General features: G+C 45.7%; 2 protein-coding genes across 2 annotated transcripts; one reads left to right on the top strand and one right to left on the bottom strand.

The window, feature by feature from the left end:
- Positions 1-2,847: 2,847 nt before the first annotated feature.
- Positions 2,848-4,256, bottom strand: VC83_06613 (uncharacterized protein; the record flags this gene model as incomplete). The annotated part of the gene is made up of 3 exons (XM_024470208.1): positions 4,133-4,256; positions 3,829-4,079; positions 2,848-3,766 (listed from the first exon to the last, which is right to left on the bottom strand). Exons 1-3 carry the CDS (start codon positions 4,202-4,204, stop codon positions 2,848-2,850), a joined length of 1,242 nt encoding a protein of 413 aa, XP_024321685.1. The 5' UTR covers positions 4,205-4,256.
- Positions 4,257-19,645: 15,389 nt separating this feature from the next.
- On the top strand, positions 19,646-21,475 carry VC83_06612 (uncharacterized protein; the record flags this gene model as incomplete). Its single annotated transcript, XM_024470207.1, has 1 exon — positions 19,646-21,475. The coding sequence occupies one exon, from the start codon at positions 19,646-19,648 to the stop codon at positions 20,402-20,404; it is 759 nt and encodes a 252-aa protein (XP_024321684.1). The 3' UTR covers positions 20,405-21,475.
- Positions 21,476-22,164: the final 689 nt, after the last annotated feature.

Raw genomic sequence — 22,164 nt, 5'->3', positions numbered from 1 at the left:
AATTTTGTCACCATCACATTTCACATTGACAGGCGACAGAAGCCTTGATAATCGAGTTTATGTGCCGATCCGTGCACCCCACTGGGTTCTCAGCGACAACCGCCCTCAACTATGCTTTGCGGGCGACTATCCGGGTGCGATACCTTGTGCAGTGACAGAGTCCATCGAGCTTCCAAAGCCTCAGAGTTATGTAAGGCTAGACTCTAGGAGAGAAGTCTTATTTGAGACTCTGTACGAGTTTCACGGACAGAATGGATCTGACTACCCTCGCCTACCAACAAAGTCTAGAAAGCTGCTTCGATCGCTTATCACTGATGCTGAAAGGTGATTTATATCCCAGAGTGACTGGGCGAGCAGGGACATACAAGAAACACCATCACTTGCACTGTCAGTCTACATGGATATTTATCGACGTGTTGAACAGGTCACAAAGGAGAAGAACATACTTTGTGACTTGCGAAACAAGGATCATCGCCTTCCAGCTGTGATTAATGAATATCTTGAAGGGGATTGGTTGCACCAAGAGAAAGAACTGAGCAGACTACTTGTGCAGCAAGAAAAGATGGTGTATTGTGCAGTACACAATCTTATGGATAAGAAAAAACATAGTGGTGAGGGGGGACAGTTGATTACATTCTAGCTATGTACTGATGCAGAAACTAGCCGAGTGATAACTTCTGCTTGCTAGGGTAACTTACAAGGGTAAGTTAGCTACAAGGGTAACTTCACTACAAGGGTATATACAGAGTACTGATATCATAGTGCGAAGGTCGAGTGAAGCCCCAGCTGGTAAACACTGCCTGGCTCGAGGCAGATTAGGGCCCCGCTCCACGATCCGACTCCTATATATAAGGCCAACCTCTCCTCGAAAAACCTCTTTCTCGTTAGCTTAATATTAAAATACAAGGCCATTTTAATCATCACAAGATCACATCTCAACAATAAGCAGTTAGATGCTAGATAACATCTAGCAAACATGGTCAAGAGGCATATTTTATCTACTCTTGCCTATCATAGTAAGTAGACTTCTGCATATAAATCCATTCCGCTACAGACTACTAACATCACCATAGCACTATCCTAGGCTGTTGTATACTCTGCTGGATAAAGAAAATTTTCAACATCGCTGGTTAATTTTATCAAACGCCATCCAATTTATACTAGAACCTCAGATATGTGTTGGGAAGAAAAATGCAAAGTATGTTCGCACATCGGCCCAGTCATTAAATGTATAGATGCAGAGCAATATGGGAAACAATGTCCTCTTTATTCCACAAAACAGGTCCAGTGCCCAGCTTGTCGTAATAATAGCACTAGCACTAAGAGGGTTCGAAGAATTTGGTGTTTTTAATAGAATAATCAGGCAGAAGGAAAACTTGAATTAGGCGGATGAGAGTTAAGCCACGCGGTTAAGTCATTAATATATAATGAAATAACAGAAATCTCGTATAACCGTGACATTCGTACATCAAATTCTTATTTCCCAATCAAAGCATTTCAGCCTTCAAATAGATCCGAGCAAAGTGACTCCATTAGACATCATGATTGTTGAGCCATAATAGTCCACGCACTTGTGACTAGCCTCTCCTGGAGTAACATAGGTGACTCCTGAATATAAGCCTAGTTCATTATAGAACATAAACTGCATCGAACTGCAATTGATTGCGTTGGCATTATTTATGCTGGAGAATTGAAGACTTTTAATTTGCGCCTCACCCCGGTTTGTCCAATCAAGTGGTTTAACAACCCCATCTGTCTGAAAGTGTTGTAAGAGGGAGAGCTCGGAAGGTTTTGTTTTCGCCGTTGCCGCTGTTTCTGCCGTTGCCGCATTGAGGTGCTTCGAAGCCAACGAGTATGATTTGGCTACATCGGTCCGAGTCTATAGTCAAATCCCTTGCAACTTGATGCTTATATGGTACCAGTACTGAGTAAACCGGTATAGGAGACACGCTGCAAATCAACACCAATGCCGAAGCAGTGATTGTAAATCTAGGTTTGGCGTTAGGATAGTAGCCTAAAGTTGCCATTGGTGTTTACCTACAAGGAGAGCATATTACAATGATATCAAAGATTTTTAGCCGTTGCTTTCTCATGCCTAATGTAACCTTATTTTGACAATTTAAATTTCTTACCCCAGTCTTGGCAAATCCATCAATAGACCCGATAATACATGCGGCTGCCTGGTTATCAACTATGGATCAAGGCAGGCACAGCGGCTAAGTCGAGGCAGAAGATCAACTCTAGATAGGTGCAGCGGATAAGCTGGCGCGGGAGAGGGAAGGATTTAGGTGCAGGTGCCAAGTTGACGCGGAAGGGGGGAAGGATTCAGGCAGAAAGGGGTAATTTAGAGGTGGCCCCCACGCCGACGCCGAGGATTTCGAAAATACTACTCTACTCCTTTGTTGAGTATCTCGCTGAGGAGAAGAACCGTGCATCAGACACAACTATTTCGAAAACATCTCTCGGTTGTGATGAGAACAACTACATTGAAGGTCATGCTTGGGAGAAAACTATTATTGGCATCGCACCGAGGAAAAGAACCGTAAGTCAAATCATGTTTTAGCTCTTTAGTTGGAAAACAATGAATCGACTTTGGCATCGGCAAGGAAATCTCGCGGCATCCCCCAATTAGCCAAGGGCCGAAACCTGGAGGTCGGATCCACGATCCGGAATATAGCTTTAAGCGGTTGGGGGCCTCTATTTTGATATTTTGATCATAGCTACTCTAAATATTTCAAGCAACAATGAGATCTACTGGCTATTTACAAGCTCCAAGGGCCTCAAGATGCCCGGAAGCATACCCCGCAACTCCACCACCCGTCATGCCGTCCCCATGAGACCCACCCATCATTCCGCCCCCTTAAGATCCACTCCCACCCCCCTCAACGCATCCACCGCCCACTCCGGATACCTCTCCTTATCCCCCTCATACAGATCCGAAAAGAAGCGCCTCAAGAACGCCGGATACCTATCCTCCACAATCGCCTGCCTCACCCTCCTCATCAGCTCCAGCTGATACCACACATTATGCATCGTCAACAGATGCGCCCCCACCGTCTCCTTCGCCGCAAGATGATGCGCAAACGCCCTCGTCACACCCAACCCCCCCTCACCCTCCCTACAACACCTACAGCCGCACCCCTCCTCAATGGGGCCCAGATTATCCGCATACCGCGCGTGCCGCATATTCAGCACCCCCTTCCCCGTCACCGCGTTCCCAAACCGCGCTGTCCGCGTCGGCCACACGCAGTCAAACATATCCGCCCCTAAGGCAACACTCACAACCAGATCCTCAGGATACCCAATCCCCATCACATACCGCGGCTTATTCTCCGGTAGCTGCCCCGTACACGCATCCACGACCCTGCAGTAATCCGCCTTCGCCTCCCCCCCACTAAGTCCCCCAATCGCAATCCCCGGCGTCCCGCGCGCCGCCATAGCCTCGCAGCACTCGCGCCGCATGTCCAGATCCAACCCGCCCTGGATGATGCAGAAGAGGTTCTGCGTCTCCGGCTTGGCGTGCGCGGCGATGCAGCGGTCGAGCCAGCGGATGGAGCGGTGCATGGCCTCGCGCATGCGGGCGGCGTCGGGGGAGGTGGTGACCAGGACGTCGTCGAGCTGCATGATTATGTCGGAGCCGATGGTGTTTTGCAGGCTGATGGAGTGTTCGGGGGTAAGGAGCATGGGGGAGCCGTCGTGGGGGGAGAGGAAGCGGACGCCTTCTTCGGTGATGGTGGCGAGTTCGAGGAGGGAGACCATTTGGAAGCTAAGGGGGTGTGAGTGTTAGTTTGGAGTTGGTGGTGTAGGTGGTAAGGGGTAAGGACTAACCCGCCGCTGTCAGTCAGGAGGTTGTGTTTCCAGCCCTGCAGTTTATGTGCCCCGCCGATCGTGTCGAGGACCTCCTGACCAGGCTTGAGACCGAGATGGTAGGTGTTGTTCAGACATAGTCGGCAGCCCGTCTCTTCTAACTGCTCTGGCGTGAGGCCCTTGAGAGACGCCTGCGTCGCAACGGGCATGAAGAGGGGAAGCTGGACGGGGCCATGGGGGAGGACAAGCGTGGCCGCACGTGCCTTTGTAGTCTGGGTTCGTATTAGCTTAGGTTCGCTTTGTATAATTTCCCTGACCAGCTTACAGAACAGCGTGCAACCAGCTTAAAGGTCAGCGCCGATGGCATGGGCGGCATCAGGGGCGGTTCAGTTGTCATCGTAGTCGTCAACGTCTTGGCATTTCAAATGTGAGACCTCACGTGTAGCCCGCGGAAAGAAATTCGTGGCATGGCTTATCGTAGCATGGCTTATCCCTTATCTTATCGCAGAAAGGGCAAGGAACGACAATTAATAATCGTCGGAACCGACCCTTGCAGAATTACCGCGGCTGCTAGCACCAGACTTGCCCTCCAATTGTTCCTCGTTAAGGGATTTAAATTGTACTCATTCCAATTACAAGACTTAAAAGAGCCCTGTATTAGTATTTATTGTCACTATCTCCCCGTGTCAGGATTGGGTAATTTGCGTGCCTGCTGCCTTCCTTGGATGTGGTAGCCGTTTCTTAGGCTCCCTCTTGTAACACTGACTTCTAAACGATAGAAGACACAGAGGTTTCTTGCGTAAGGTTGACTTGACAGAGGAGGCAGGGGATTAGACACAAAGGCTTTCCAAGTAACACGTTACAGTATTGTAAAGAATACTATATTGAGTTGAGCACGAAGCTCCTATCTAAGGAAATACTATCTATTTATATAGTGGCGTCGTGCCTCATGGGTAATCTGGATAGTTGGCGGATAGCTAGATATTCAGGATAGTTCAGGGATAGCTCAACTATCCAATATCCACTAGTTTCTGCAACTATCCATTAGCCCCGTCACATGGCAGCCTACCCCGCTTTCCACTGTGACTCACACGTCACGTTACTAGGCCCTGGCCCTGTAACCATGACATCATGTTATTATAGCCGTAACACCTCTCTAGAATAGAACCCTATTGCATAGGGTTAGGGTAAGTAAAGAGCGCTTGTAGAAGCAAACGGCATTTACTGCTAATGCTTACTGCCACTTCGTATCATATCCCTATCCATAGCCTTAACATATCTATAGCTTATAATTTGTATACTACAACTATGTGATTGAAATGATAGAATAGGGTCTTACATTTAGAAGACCCTGTTCTATCTAATGCTTATAAATGGCTAATGCTTATAAATGGCTTGCTTTAATCATCAATTACTTGACTTAATCACACACGAGTTGGCTGTAGAGGACATAATAAGCTCCTTACAATTGCTTAGACGAAGGCCCTTAAAGAGTAGATAACTATGTAATATAATCAAGGGCTTAGAGCAACGAAGCAGATGACATTTGCTAGTGTTTGCCATATTCGACGGCCAAAACCACCGCCTTCATATAGTTGGCTTACGAAATTCATTAAGAATGACCTTTCTGATTTTCATATCATAAAAACGAAGCCTATTGCTCTATAGCAGGTTCAAGCTTAAGATGAGAGCATTCTTTAAAAGTGGTTTCGTAATTATAACGATTTTATCACAACTCGGAATATAGGAGTAGATTCTATATGGAATATGAGACTAGCTTTAAGTTGGAATTCTAGGAGGTAAAACAGTGATAGTTCTACATGGAGTTACAGAGCTATATACAGGAAGTCCTGAGAATCGAGCTTTAATTACAGTAATCGAAGCTGTGTCTGCAAGTAGAATAGTTACTCCACCTATACTCATTATTCTAGGCAAAGTCCATATGGACTTGTGGTACCATCTAAGTCTTATTAACACAGAACAGGTTCTATTATCAGAATTAGGATAATGTATGTGTATAGCGAATGTGCCAAACTAGTGAATGTGCCAAACTAGTGAATGTGCCAAAATATCGCGATGATAGAATAAATATGAAGATAATTCCACTACTATGTCTAAAATCAATTAAAGCTACGCAGAATCCTCTTCCCTAGATATCGCTACTGTAATCTGACAAGTATGTGCATTATGTCCGGTCTCACCACAGTTGCCACAACGCCTTGCACGTGTTTCTTCCCTCAGCTTCCGACCACTACTTGCCTTTGTTTCTTATTCTACTTGATGTATAACGTCACTATCATCCTGTAGACCTTGCGCTTCTTGTTGAGTAGTGACCCTCCATGTTGTAGTCATGTTTTTTCTGCATTTGCTTAGTACTTCATTTGCTCATCGAAGATTTTGGTTCTCCATGTGCAGTAACTCGAACTGGTGCATTATTTGTGATGCACCCTTTGTGAACTGGTCAACAGTGTAATGGTGGGTGCACCAGATGTGAGAATTTAGCCACCCAAGGCAGGGGTGATTTTACTAAGACAACACACTGTCTTAGGAAACAGAGCCAAAGGGTCGTAGCTTAGACTATTCCACAATGCAGCAATCAGGTGTATGATGTAGTGGAGTGGTTTAGACAAGTTGTAACAAATGTTGAGTCTGAGAACTCAGGGATAATGTAATGGTGGGTGCACCAGATGTGAGAATCTAGCCACCCAAGGAAGGGATGAATTTACTAAGACAACACACTGTCTTAGGAAAAAGAGCCAAAGGGTCATAGCTTAGACTATTCCACAACGCAGCAATCAGGTGTGTGATGTAGTGAAGTGGTTCAGACAAGTTGCAACAAATGTTGAGTCTGGGAACTCAGGGGTAAGTCAGAGGTTAACACCTCACTGACTTTTCAGAAACAAGGAGTAACAAGATGAATGCTTGGAAGCTTGGAAAATATGTGGAAGTATGTGATAGTCGATTTACTGTATTGTCTGCTTGCCCTTTCTTAAGGAAAGGGCAATCCTATTTATGCTAAAGGAATGTAGTTCTCTCATTTTCCAAGACTTTCCAATACTTACCAGGCTTGGTAACTGTAGTCGATGTAAGAGAATCCCATAGAACCATCTCTTAGGTTCGTAGCCTATAGGAAGTAAAAGGAGGTCCAAGGTCAGAGTACCCCTATAGACAAATTATGTCATAGACAAATTATGTCATAACTTAACCAATCTTGTGGGTAACTAAAGAGCGATGACATGTAATGAATCATAGAGGTTCGTAGGAGCTTTTAGAGCTATCGTTCATGCTCCTAGGCCTCTAGTTGGTAGAGATATGTCATGTGGTAGTATGAGTGATGTCATGTAATGAATCATAGAGGGTTGTAGAGATATGCTATGTGGTAATATCGGCCCAGTAACTAAGGAGCGATGATGTGTAATGAATCATAGATGGTTGTAGCAATTGTTGAGTAGTATTGCTCTTGTTGTTGGTGTGATAAGCCAAAATATGTATAGTGACTTGTAGGTTTGAGGAGGAGATTTCCAAGTTTGCTCTTGAGTTTGATAGCAAACTGAGTGCAACGAATGTCAGTATGACAGATAAGGGATAAGTCAGAGGTTAGCACCTCACTGACTTTTCAGAAACAACAAGATCAATGCTTGGAAGCTTGGAAAAGATGTGGAAGTATGTGATAGTCGATTTACTGTATTGTCTGCTTGCCCTTTCTTAAGGAAAGAGCAATCCTATTTATGCTAAAGGAGTGTAGTTCTCTCATTTTCCAAGACTTTCCATGACTAACCAGGCTTGGTAACTGTAGTCGACGTAAGAGAATCCCATAGAACCATCTCCTAGGTCCCTAGCCTATAGGAAGTGAAAGGAGGTCCAATGTCAGAGTACCCCTATAGACAAATTATGTCATAACTTAACCAATCTTGTGGGTAACTAAGGAGCGATGACGTGTAATGAATCATAGATGGTTGTAGAAGCTTTTGGAGCTATCGTTCATGTTCCTAGGCCTCTAGTTGATAGAGATATGTCATGTGTAGTATTAGCCCAGTAACTAAGGAGTGATGTCATGTAATGAATCATAGAGGGTTGTAGAGATATGCTATGTGGTCATATCGGCGCAGTAACTAAGGAGCAATGATGTGTAATGAATCATAGAGGGTTGTAGCAATCGTTGAGTAGTATTGCTCTTGTTGTTGGTGTGACAAGCCAAAATATGTATAGTGACTTGTAGGTTTGAGGAGGAGATTTCTAAGTTTGCTCTTGAGTTTGATAGCAAACTGAGTGCAACGAATGTCAGTATGACACTCAGCTTTGTCGTTTCTTTCATTGTTGCTTTCATCTTCGATAATTAAAGGCTCTTCTGCTGGAATTAATAAGGTGTATGGGCATACAAAAGCGAGCTCAGAAACCTACTTTGATTATTGCCTGGCACATAGACCGAGTTCGAGATTGTAGCATCAGTAAGCAGACGGCTCTCGTCGATCAGTTGGTGCTTCGAGATATGGAGAGGCTTCTGGTTCTGATGTGGCATCTTAGGGGTGTCTCCGTTCCAGGAGGCCTGAAACATCGCTTTAAGAGATGGGAGGAAGTCATCTAACGAGTCGTTATCTTGTACAATCTGCTCTGATGCTACAGGTGTTGATATGCTGGGTTGTAGAGACCGTAAATGCTTGTTCAACGCCGGCCTCGTCAGCTGAGCATGTGAGGCTTTCAATGCGGGATTGGGCTTATAAAATTCAACACAGTTCATGTTCACGGTAGCCATGCTGAACAGAGTAGGACGCTGAGTGGAAGAATAGACTTTAACAGAGTAGAACACTGAGTGGAAAAATAGTCTTTTTCAAATGAGTCTCTCGAGCGGAATGAAGGAGCTTATATAGAGGTGTGCACGTTCGCCCCACTCTGTCGACTCACTAGAATCTGCGAGCCCCTTTACTTCCCTGATTTTCAAACTCCATGTCACGTCATCCTTTTCCGTGCTCTGCAACTAGGCAGTGGACTTTTCGCATCATGCCTGACCCCGATTTCCATCATCCACAAGTTGTAGTCTGAGGGTTTCGTTGATTGGGCTGTTGCAATTGACTAATCATTCTAGCTGAAAGTTTAGCGCTGTGGTCGGCCCCTCTGCTGCCAAATGAGAGTCATGTCCGGACTGTGCATATTGTGGAGGCGATTGCTTTGCAAGCCCCAATCAACCATGTAAAGGCCGGATGGAATGGCATCTGAGGTCAGACGACACTGCCTGCCTGACGCTAATGATTGTCCACTCTCCGTATCCATTTGTTCGCAATCCCGGTAGTATTCCCAAATGAGCGCCTCGAAACGAAGGTGAATGGCAACAGCCTGTAACACAGGGATGATCGCGCTCGCGATGGCCTTCAAGAGGGATCACCACTTCAATCTCAAGTCGGCCCTTCTCTCGAAGATCAGCCTAGAGGCAGACGTCGCTGCGCAAGACCTGTGACTCGCAGCGTCGGAAAAGTGAAGCGCGGCGATCTATGCAAGGGCCTGCTATGTCACCGCGAGGCAATTTTGCGATTGGTTAGGTCGTATCGCAAGGCACTCTCGAGGCAGATTGCGCATGCTACTGTCGCAAGAGGCTTCAGATGTGCGCGGCGACGAGGAAAGGCGCAAGAGAGGTAGGTCGAGCGGAACGCAGCTTAGCTCGTTCTCCCATCTTGACCAATCCAATAACCAGACGTCGATGCTTAAAGAGCTCGTTGCCATTGCGAGGAGCTCCGTGGCATGGAAGGCGCAGTCATCAAAGAGTGTAAATCGAGGTTGTGGCTCTACGAATGTGTTCAGTGCCACTCCGGGTTTTCAGCTGCGGTGAGGCCGAGCAGGGGGATCCGTTGGGAGGGGCCATCATGCAGTGTGGAGGGGGCGGAGGGGGCCAAGCGTCACACGATGAGCGCAGCATGTGCGAGGAAGTTGGGAGGGAGGAGCGATGGTGGAGAGGGACTGAGTCAGAGGGGGGAGTGGCCCTTTTATAGAAGTTGAAAGTGGCGGCAGGCCCGTGCACGCGCGTTGCCCGATTAGGGCGGGCGCTAAACCCGAAGCTCGAACACCATGATCTCTATTATATTTTTAAATTATATACTAATAACGTACATGTATAACGAACCAGCCAAACAAGCGAACCGGCCAAAATATCGCGACCACAATACAGGAATTGCGATAAATCCACCACAACACTAGAAATCAATTGAAACTACTCAGAGTCCTCTTCCTCAGATGTGTCTATTACAATCTGACAAGTGCGCGCATTATGTCCAGTCCCACCACACTTGCTACAGCGACGTGCGCGGGTTTCTTCCCTTGGCTTCCGACCACTATTCGCCCTTATTTCTTGCTCCACTTGCTGTACAATATCCCTCTCGTCCTGTAGCTCCTGTGCTACTTGTTGACTAAGTGATCCTCCTTGCTGTAATCATGTTTTTTTAGCTCTCCGGCGCTTGCTTAGCACTTCATTTGCCTGTCGCAGGTTTTGGTTCTCCGCCTTCAACAATGCTAATTGATGCATTATTTGCGATGTACCCTTTGTAAACTGGTCAACAGCTGTATAGATTGAGGTTGGAGAGCTATTTTGATGATGCGCAATTCAGTTTTTAATGAAGGTAGACTGTGATGAGGCTTCAATTGGGTTGTTTGGTGTTTGGGAAACCCAAGGTTGAGCAGTACCCGGGCGGGAGCTTGGAGGCGTTGGTGTCTTTAACTTAAGATCAAGTGTAGAGATCACACTCTCAGGGTCGAATGGGAGAAGTCCAGCACCCCGGAAGCCTCCTTGAATGTTGCTTTCTGTCATTGCAATGTTAAATGCAGCATAGAAGGCAGGAAAGAAGTCATCCTTAGTAATATGAGAAATATGAGCCCGCATCATATCTTCAATTTGCCGACCATAAGCCCTTTTTAATGGGCTAAAACAGCCAACATCAAGTGGTTGGAGTATATGGGAAGAGTGAGCAGGCATACAAAGCGTAATAATGTTGTGTTCTTTGCAGTACTCCTCAAACTTGTCTGAGTGGTGGCTCTCATGACCATCAAGGACTAACAAGCGATAACCACCAACACTCCGGGGCTTTGTGTGCTTCTCAAAATGCTGAATCCAATCCATACCTCTCTCGTTTGTAGTCCAGCCATTTTCAGTAACAGCAATTACCCAATCGCTTGGAAATCCACTATTCTCATACCAAGATGCAAGGTGGTTTTTGCCTGCAACAATGACGAATGGCGGCACTGCCCAACCCTGAGAACTAACGCCTTGGATTACTGTAACCCATTCCCGATTGCCAGGCTGTACCTTCTTTGCTTTTGCCCGCCCGTCTGAGCTTGTTACAACAGTAGCAGTTGAGATAACACCCATCATAAACCCAGTCTCATCAAAGTTGTAGATATCTGCTTCATCGATACCATATTTCGCAATTGTGTTACGCACAAGCTCAAACCAGCCACGTATAAGTTCTGGATCTTCACACTTAGCCCTCTGGTAGTCGTATTTGCGCTGGAAGCGTGTCCGGAGCTCTACACGCCGCTTAACAAAGTTTGAAGCCCAACGCGACCCAACGCGTGGCGCGTCGCGTGTTTCAAGTAGTCGATTTGCCATATCTGCAACAATAGACAACTGAGGAGGAAACCCTTTGGTAGCTAGGTCGAGTATATATTGAACAAGGACTGATTCCTCTAAGTTAGTTAATTTCCGTAAGTTGGCTTGAATATCGCGTCGTGAAGGTATGCCTAATAAACGACGGCCTAGCTTGCGGTGGTCAACAGAATAGATCTTAGCAGCAACTCGAGGACGTAACTTTGGGTCGCTTTGTATAGCTTGGATAGCTAGAATCAACTGGCTTTCATCATTTTTCTGGGGCATGTTTTGTTGTTGAGTAATTTAGCATTTAGTTGGGGGGTATTGTGGTCGCGATATTTTGGCCGGTTCGCTTGTTTGGCCGGTTCGCTTGTTTGGCCGGTTCGTTATACATGTACGTTATGTTAATAGAGTAATAAGAGAGGAATTTAATAACAAATTACCTCTAACACAACAGCAACTACAACAAGAGAATAAAGAAGATAATCTATTAGATGACTTTAAAAGATCATTATATTCTCAAACTATAGAAGATGACTTTGAAACAGAAACTTCTATCTATTTCCAAGAACCTATTTCTCATTAACGTACATGTATAGCGAAAGCGCCAAACAAGCGAAAGCGCCAAAATGATGCGGTGACCAAACCCCCCAACTAAATGTTAAATTCCTCAACAACAAAACATGCCCCATAAAAACGATGAAAGCCAATTAGTGCTAGCTATCCAGGCTATGCAAAGCGACCCAAAGTTACGCCTTCGAGTTGCTGCTAGGATCTATTCTGTGGACCACCGCAAGCTAGGTCGTCGTCTAGAAGGTGTACCTTCACGACGCGATATCCAAGCCAACTCACGGAAATTAACTAACCTAGAGGAGTCCGTCCTTGTTCAGTATATACTCGACCTAGCTGCCAAAGGGTTTCCTCCTCGGCTGTCTGTTGTTGAAGATATGGCAAGTCGACTACTTGCAACACGCGACGCGTCAAGCGTTGGGTCGCGTTGGGCTTCAAACTTTGTTAAGCGGCGTGTAGAGCTCCAGACACGCTTTCAGCGCAAATACGACTACCAGAGGGCTAAGTGCGAAGATCCAGAAGTTATTAATGGCTGGTTTGAGCTTGTGCGTAACACAATTGCGAAATATGGTATCGATGAAGCAGATATCTACAACTTTGATGAGACTGGGTTTATGATGGGCGTTATCTCAACTGCTATGGTTGTAACAAGCTCAGACGGGCGGGCAAAAGCAAAGAAGGTACAGCCTGGTAATCGGGAATGGGTTACAGTAATCCAAGGCGTTAGTTCTCAAGGTTGGGCAGTACCACCATTTATCATTGTTGCAGGCAAAAACCACCTTACATCTTGGTATGAGAATAGTGGATTTTCAAGCGATTGGGTGATTTCTGTTACTGAAAATGGCTGGACTACAAACGAGAGAGGCATGGATTGGATTCAGCACTTTGAGAAGCATACAAAGGCCCGGAGTGTTGGTGGTTATCGCTTGTTAGTCCTTGATGGTCATGAGAGCCACCACTCAGATGAGTTTGAGGAGTACTGCAAGGAACACAACATTATTACGCTTTGTATGCCTGCTCACTCTTCTCATCTACTCCAGCCACTTGATGTTGGCTGTTTCGGCCCGTTAAAGCAGGCCTATGGTCGGCAAATTGAAGATATGATGCAGGCTCATATTTCTCATATTACAAAGGATGACTTCTTTCCTGCCTTCCACGCTGCATTTAACACTACAATGACGGAAAGTAACATTCGAGGCGGGTTCCGAGGGGCAGGGCTTCTTCCATTTGACCCTGAGAGAGTGATATCTACACTTGATCTTAAGTTAAGGACACCAACGCCTCCAAGCTCCCGCCCAGGTACTGCTCAACCTTGGGTTTCTCAGACACCAAACAACCCAATTGAAGCTATGTCACAGTCTACATTTATTAAAACTCGGATTTCACGCCATCAAAATAGCTCTCCAACCTCAATCTATGCAGCTGTTGACCAGTTTACAAAGGGTGCATCGCAAATAATGCATCAATTAGCACTGCTAAAGGGAGAGAACCAAAACCTACGACAGGCAAATGAAGTACTAAGCAAGCGCCGGAGAGCTAGGAAAACACGACTACAGCAAGGAGGATCACTTAGTCAACAAGGGGCGCAAGAGCTACAGGATGAGAGGGATGTTGTGCAGCAGGTAGAGCAGGAAATAAGGGCAAGCCGTGGTCGGAAGCCAAGGGAAGAAACCCGTGCCCGTCGCTGTGGCAAGTGTGGTGAGACTGGGCACAATGCGCGCACGTGTCAGATTGTAATAGACACCTCTGAGGAAGAGGACTCCGAGTAGTTTCAATTGATTTCTAATGTTGTGGTAGATTTATCGCAATGTTTGTCATGAGGGTAGATAATTTTGGCGCTTTCGCTTGTTTGGCGCTTTCGCTATACATGTACGTTATTGGAAAATAAATCAATCTTGATTTCCAATTCTAGCTACTATAGCTAGGCGCTATTTACAAATCCCTGCTACTAGTGCTCCTATAGAGAGCCTTTTTAGTATAGGTAGCCTTATTATTTCAAAGATTAGAAATAGGCTTTCTAAAGACATTTTTAGAGTAATAGCTTGTTTAAAGAGTTGGGTGTCATACTGACATTCGTTGCACTCAGTTTGCTATCAAACTCAAGAGCAAACTTGGAAATGCCGGTAGTTGAAGTAAATAAAAATGAAGCTCTTTTAAATGCCATTGAATTTTTAAATGAAAACCCAACAGAGAAGAGTGCTACAGTAGCACGGATGTACAGAGTAAACCCAAGTACGCTCCGGACTATACGACTACGACAACGACGCGCATCACCACAATGCACCGCTGTGCCACGCGGAGGCCAGAACAGAGTACTGTCTGATGTACAAGTTACAGCTATACAAAGATACATCCAACGCTCGTACGAAAATGGGTACGGTGCAACTAAGCCTATGGTGTTCAGTGCCATCTGCCAACTACGTGCAGCAGAAACTCCAACACGTGTACCACCATCACAACGGTGGTTCCAGACATGGATTAAGACACAACAACACAACTTCCATACAATAAAAACCCGGCCAATTGAAGCAGCACGGGTTGCATCTCATGAAGTATCAGCTATTAAAGAATGGTTTTATGAATTTAAAGATGTGTGTAATCAACTAGATATTACTGCAGGTGATATCTACAACTTTGATGAAGTTGGATTCCGTGTAGGAATGAGCACCGGTGAACATGTGTTGGTACCATCTGCAGTAAAGGAGGTAAGTTGTTTCTACTTATCTTACTTTATATTATTCTAATATTTATAGCTTTATATACAAGCTCCAGAGAACAGACAAAGTCTTACAGTTATAGAGACAATTTCAGCTGCTGGCATTGCACTTCCACCGTTCCTTATTATACAAGGAAAATTACACATGGAAAGTTGGTACCATGACAATCTACACGGTGATGAGAAAGTTGCAGTATCCGATTCCGGATATACAAACTCTGAGCTTGCAATGGAATATCTACAGCATTTTATTCAACATACACCGTCTATAAGAACGAAATTGTTAATAATGGACTCTCATGTCTCACATGAAGTTCCAGAGTTTATAATACTTGCACATCAACACAATATACACTTACATGTGTTTTCGTCTCATCTTACGCATATTCTACAACCGCTAGATGTTACTGTGTTTGCACAATATAAACATTGGCACCGACGTGCAATTCAACAAGCAATCCGGAATTTTGATACAGATTATAATGTTATATCTTTCTTTAGAGACTTGTCTACTATCCGTAAGCAGACATTTACAAAGGGTAACTGTATCAAGTCTTTTAGAGATGCAGGTATTTGGCCACCTAACTATGAAAAGATTCAAGAGAAGGTTGCTATATATGCAAAACCAGAAGTTTTAGAAACACCACAACGCGCATTTCAAGCAAGTTATGATCTTTCAACATGGAGTCAAACATTTGATAAGATCCTTAGTTCACCGTCACGGCAAAAGTGGGCGTCTTCTTATACTGAAATCCAAACTCAGTTAACAGAGGCTGAGCTGTTCCAGTCAGAGCTTGTACAAATTACTACTATTATGACTGAGCAACGACAGCGGAAGGTTAGAAGTCGGAAATCTATTCAAAAAGGTGGTGCTATTACAGTTGAACATGCACGGCAAAGGATTTATGAGAAGAAGGTAAAGGAGCAACTTTTAGAAGAAGCACGGGAGAAAAGAGAGAGAACACGCATGGTGAACGTTGAGCGTAAGATGCAGCTCCGTGCTGGCATCGATGCACGGAAGGCAGAACGTACACGGAAAAAGGACCTACATGAATTTCAAAAAAGTAACCCAGACACGGAGCCACCAATTGGCTTACGTACAGAAATCATTGACCCGGACGTTACACAGAAGAAACGTGAGGAGGAGGAGGAGGCGGACCGACTGTTAGCCATCGAGGAGAGTGGGTACGTGAACTTTGCAGGCTTGGACTACGACATGATTCACGATGCAAGTGACGGTGGCTGTGATGATCAATCACTGCCTGACAATATTGATCCAAATCTTTTTTAATTATTTAATTCTATAACTTATATATATTTACAGCATTGTTACGTTGTCAGTCGTGTTCATGGTCGGTCGTGTCGCGTCGCGAGTCCGCTCCCGAAGTGTCCCACAATCGCTTTCGCGTCCCAGTTCGCTTTCGCCAACCGCCTCCAGGCGGTGGTTTGAGAACCAACGATTATACAGTCAACTCCCGTTAAGTCGATACAATTGGTGACACGTGTAAATATCGTAAAAGTGAAAATATCGTTATATTGAAATGCCAAGTATTATGTAATCCACCTATCTAATGTCTCCTAAACAGTCCGTCCGTATGGATAGTACACATCTTTGTAGGGAGATTTGCCGTACTCATTAGGCTCTTAAATCGTACACCCGCACTTAAGCCACAGGCAGTGCAAGCGAGCCAAGTTTTCGAGATGGTACTGTCGCGACAAGCTTTTACAGAACGATAAACTTCTACAATTGTGAGCCCTAGTGTCCATACGGAATTCCGCTTTTTTATCGCCGCCGTCATCACCACGAGAAGCGCGCATGTAATACCCGGCTGAAGCGCGAAGATATATAGAGTGGCGCGGTGAGAGTATGATAACTGGGCGAAGACCTTAATAGCGGCTCAGACGATGGCGGCGGATGGCGGTAACGGCACATCAGAGGCTGGTCTCTATCTCCATTTGCCAGTCTGTACAATTGAGTGTTTCGAGCTCGTACTATATTTGGACTTTCTGGATTACTGAGGCTCGCTGTCCTGTCGCGTTACCTGGTTAAGCGCCCAACAACACCCTAGCAATACGGAGATTGCAGCGCCAATGTTTTGCACGGCGCTTTCGCAAAGTCCACACTGAAATATGTATTCTGCCAAGCAATATTCCGCTATGGCGTGTGGGTATTGGGCGTGTCAGCGGACTGCTAAGGCGGTGTACGCCCTTGTCCTCCGTATGCACGCAGTAGGCAAACCTCGAACTCCAACATATCCAACATAATAAGATTGCTTTTCCATGTTATGTCTTAAAATAGCAGAATCGCACAAGTATCGCCTAGTAAGCCTCATTCTTCCTTTTCCTGCTTTCTCCTCTCTTGCATCCATATTTGTGCGTCATGCTCTTGAAGTTGTAGTGTTGATCGCCCAACACTGCCAGTTTCAGAGGTTTCCTACGTTCCTGTTGTCTGTAACACTGGAACATTGTTATCATGTCCTCACATATTTCCAAGGCAATTATAATAGCCATAATTTTCTGCCGGAAATCTGCAGCACTCCCAGGTCAGACTCAAATCATACCTTGGTCATCAAATAGCTATGGTCCAGATGGGCCATGGCAGGCCGTTAATATTCGCATCGGTACACCATTACAGTCCATCGACCTTCTCCCTGGCGGATCTTGGATGTCGAATGTGCTAGCATCTTCACTTTGCGCAACTAGTTCATCATGTATTGCACAATCAGCAGGTGTATACGATAATTCAAGCTCATCAACAAACTTCGAAATTGGGCAAACAGGTTCCATAGAAAACTCAACCTTCTCTCATACTGTTGGAGCTCTACCGACAATATTTGGGTCTGCTCACTGGATGTTCGATACAGCGGCTGTGCCGGTCAGGGAGGGAGCTTCTGGGGATTCGTTCACTGCGATTATTCAAGATTTCGACATGTTAGTTGTTTCAGACGGTCACGAAACACTGCCAGACGGATCGACATATCCCTTAACAATCGGAAAATTAGCCTTGGGAGCACCTGAGTTCAATCAATCATGGAACCATTTCCCTCCGAATCCTCGATGGAACGGCACATTCATAACAAGTAGTATGTTCGGAGAAGGTCGGACTCCATCAAACTCCTATGGAATGCATATTGGCTCTGCAGCCTTTGGGATCCCTGGATCCTTGACTATCGGTGGGTATGACCAAAGTCGAGTCCTTAGCCCAGTCTCGAGTCAACCATATGCTATTGATCACCTGCCAATTGACCTCTTGGATATTGGTATCGGCGTTGAAGATGGAGCGTCGCCTTTCGACTTTTCGTCCCAAGCATGTCTGCTTGCGTCTGGAAACTCGTCAATAAGAAACTCGATGCAAGTAGCAGTGGATGCTACTGTTCCTTATCTTTACTTGCCCCAAAGTACTTGTGATTCTATTACGAAGAATCTTCCAGTGACTTTTCAACCCAAGTATGGGCTTTACTTCTGGAATACAGCCGATCCGCAATATAAGATGATCGTCTCCTCGCCATCATATCTGAGCTTCACATTTCGTCTCAGCAGCTCTGTCTCACAGAATATAACAATCAAGGTCCCCTTTTCTCTTCTCAACCTCACCTTGACATCTCCAATAATAAGCACGCCTACGCTGTATTTTCCTTGCTTCCCTGGACTGGCCCCGCGCGGCATATTTTCTCTGGGCCGTTCATTCCTACAAGCTGCATTTATAGGGGTTAATTGGCAGACAGGTAAAGGAGTCTGGTATCTTGCGCAGGCTCCTGGGCCTAATACTCGACAACTATAGCTCCGACCGCAATTCAACCTACGGACAACTCAATTATATCTTCTACAACGGACTGGGCGGACACATGGAGTGGGTTTTGGACAATCTTGGATAATCCCACCTCAGCAAACACCAGCACTGTACCCTCCGGCAATACGGCCCAGTCTGGAGGTAAACTCTCAAAAGCGGTGATTGGGAGTATTTGTGCAGCGGCGGCAGCTTGTTTGATCGCAGTCCTCGTCGCAGGGTACCTATTATACAAGCGACGTAAAGGGAAGCCTGCAGAGCCAAATCCTACTTCAGCAGCACATCATCATGTACAGAGCCAGGAAATGTCTCCAGAGAGCGAGAAGTATACAAGCTCTGTGTTTGGGCCGCAAGAGTTATTTACAGAGCGTGCGCCTAGGGAAATGTATGCTCAGACGGGAATGAGCAGTCCAGTGGAGATGTATGCTCCAGTAAGAAGATAATAAGTTGTCCAATAATAAGTGCGAAGCGCATATTTGGCTGCGATGAAATGCAGTTGCAGATAAATATATATCTATAATTATTTATCAACAGCGTTCATTTGACCATAGCTGCCCTGTAGCACAGAGGGATATAAGTCTTACCCTATGTCCGCCATTGACTGGACAACCTTACCTTTTCGCTTGTGTCTCTGCCACTTACAGGGACTTGTTTGTGTATGTGGAAAACGTCACCGACATTTAAGTTGTTGAGGAGTTGTACGTCGTACTATCTTCAGCCGCAAGTCTCGATTGAGCTAAAGCGGGATGCATTGATACAAGGTGAATCCCCAGTCCATCTGATAGACACCATGTACCTCATCGATTATTTTCTTGAACCTCAGCCTCTACAAATTGAGCATTTCTTTGAGGCTGTTCGCATATATTTCGTAGTCCGTACCAAGACAGGCGCTTGTGAACTAGCTCTCGGCCTCGGATTTGCGGAAAGGGGGAGAGTGGGCGGGGAGGACCGGAACGGGAGCCGGCGAAGCGACGTGCTTCACAGCCCGATGTGGTCCCCACAAAGCAAAGCGTGCGCCACGCTGCATATCCTCGCGGCAAACAAAACACAAAAACACAGGCGACAGGGCGATGATGCACCACCAACAACACAGAATGTATCAGTCCACGCTCATTCCTTTTCTTTATCGTCTTTGAGTTATTTGCGAACGTCTTGATGTTTATTACTGCCGATTTGTTTTAGATATCCAACAGCCATGATCCAGCTGCCTCGAGGTGTTCGTCGAATACATATCGCCCTTGTCTCCTGGCTGCTTATTGCAGTTTGGATTTGGCTCGCATTTGATCAGCTATACTATTTTCTTGATCGCACTCCTTGGAACATATTCTCAAGCGAACCTCACTCTTTCCTACGAAATCCGACTACTAGCGATGCCTTCGACTTTGCGCCGATCGAATCCGAGGCAATCAAGAGCATCTGCGCGGATACAGAATGGAAGGAAAACATCGTGTTCACCTGCAACGACAGTGTGGGAGGCATTGGCAACATCCGCAACTCGATCTTGAATTGCGTTCGCTACTCCATTTTGGCAGGAGGTTCCCTCGTGGAGCCCAAGATCGTGCTCCGCAACGAGTCAGACACTGCAGCAATACGCACAGGGATAGGGGCTGAGTTCGAATATATGTTTGATCGGCAGCACTTTCGCGAGTCCCTCATGCTCTCCTGCCCCGGGCTTCGTCTATACGATACAGTTGAGGATATCAAAGGGAAGACATTCCACGAGCCGATAGCACTGCACCCCGAGTCGCTCGCACCTGATGAAAAATTGGAACCTGAAAAATGGAGGGGTCTATTCTATAACTGGCTTGGGAACATATCAGTGATATGTTTGACAACACTGTGGTCATCAAACTTGAGAGATCGTACTTGTCATATCCTATATACACCGACGGCGATGGCTTTGCGACGAGTTTTGGGAAGATCCTCAAATTCCGCGCTGACATCAGCATTCTAGCGACAAAGACTCTATTAAAGCTTGCTGAGAGATATTCCTATGATATCGATCTTCTTAAACCCATTCTTCCTAATTTCTTCCTTGGTGTTCACCTTCGCACCGAATATGACTCGCAGCAGGGTTGGCCGGTTGGCGACTGGGTATACAGCCGATATGAGACGCAGTCAAGACTATATTTGGAGCAAGCAAATTCCTCGAGCACATCTCATATCTATGTGGCATCTGGGGACCAAGAAGAAGTCGCGAAGTTTAAAGTTGATGCGGCAGCATCTAATATCACAGTCACGACGAAGTTTGATTTACTGGACGAAACGGACAAAGCGACGCTAAAGATGTTGTCTTGGGATCAGCAGGGCATGGTGGATTTTCAAGTCATGACAAAAGCATCGGCTTTTGGAGGCATTGGGCACTCGAGTTTTGCGTGGAATATCGCTTTACTTAGGCATAAGTATGCCGAGAGGAAGGACCACTTGAGCGGGCCCCAGCTATTAAGTGATGAGCTGAGCCAGATCTATGGGAAACCTTACCAATACCCAGAGTACGCGAGATGTTTATGGCCTTAAAATGTTGGGAATCTATAGAAATCAAGGGTCTTGGACGAACTGTGCTACGGAATTTAAACCCAGTAAGCCCAACACGAAGTTGTTATGGATTCATCAGTCTTCCGATGTGCGTGTCACTTGGATACAGGCAGCGTATAGAGAATATGGTATATATAATATTGCAGTATTTCATTCAGATCCAGCCGCCTACAGTCTGGGTTATTTCATGAAATGAGGACTTGGCGATTAGTTATATAGACTAGTAGATAATGCAATAATTTTCTTGCCTGATTAGATTGTTACTGGTTGAGGGCGCCGCTGTGCACCTGCAACCTTTGGAGCTAGATGCAGTAGTTTCCTGAGGTAGTAAATATATTACCCGTACTGAGAGAAGCTCAGTTGGTGATTATAAGCTGGTTTAAATACATGGAGCCGATGGGGCTGATGTGTTGGCAGGCACGCAGGCTTCCTTTCAAAACAGAGAAGCCGAATGCTGTTGAGCATGTAGGCTTCCATTCAAACAGAGAAGGCAAACGTAGGTTCCAGAGTCTCCTAAACCAACAGATGCTCCGAACCACTTATTAGCCTTGAGTTACGCGTCCTCGTATCGACATCCAACTCTTTTCTAGGCAACTGAGCTCTAAAATGTCGCTGCTTTCCAAGATCAAGAAAGGAGGAATCAGGAAATGGTAAACCAGCATTCGGGACCTTAAGACGAGCTGGCATCGATGGGTTAATACCACTAAATCACTGTGCCGGATTCTTGTTATTCAATAACCGTATTCCGTTCTATGTTAGCGGGCCCGGCTGCTTTTACCACCACGTTTTTCGGTTTTCACGACCGCTTCTTGTTTCTCGTTCCCCATTTCTGCAGCATCCAACACAACATTTAGTTTCTGGTTTCTAGTCCCTGGACTGTTGGGCGTCCCTGGTGGGTTTCCGATTCTGGGATTTATCGCAAGATCTCGAAGTGCTCATTCATTACCTGTGGGTAGGCTGCGCACTACTCGCTCAATACTCGGCTCACTCGCTCAGTGGGTTACTCAGCTGGGTGAGTAGCTGAACCTTTTACTCGACTCGGTGAGTGAGGTCAATACTCAGTTACTCTGTAAAAACCCGGTGAGTACTCGGCTATCACGTGTAAGATTTATGCATCATGTGAACAGTCCCTCATACGATTAATACTGTTTTATGGTTAAGTTAAAGTATTACATCTAT

Source organism: Pseudogymnoascus destructans (assembly GCF_001641265.1).
Source record: "Pseudogymnoascus destructans isolate 20631-21 unplaced genomic scaffold scaffold_19, whole genome shotgun sequence".
Lineage (NCBI taxonomy): Eukaryota > Fungi > Ascomycota > Leotiomycetes > Thelebolales > Thelebolaceae > Pseudogymnoascus > Pseudogymnoascus destructans.
Note: the sequence above shows the minus strand (reverse complement) of the source record. Positions and strands in the feature narration are given on the sequence as shown.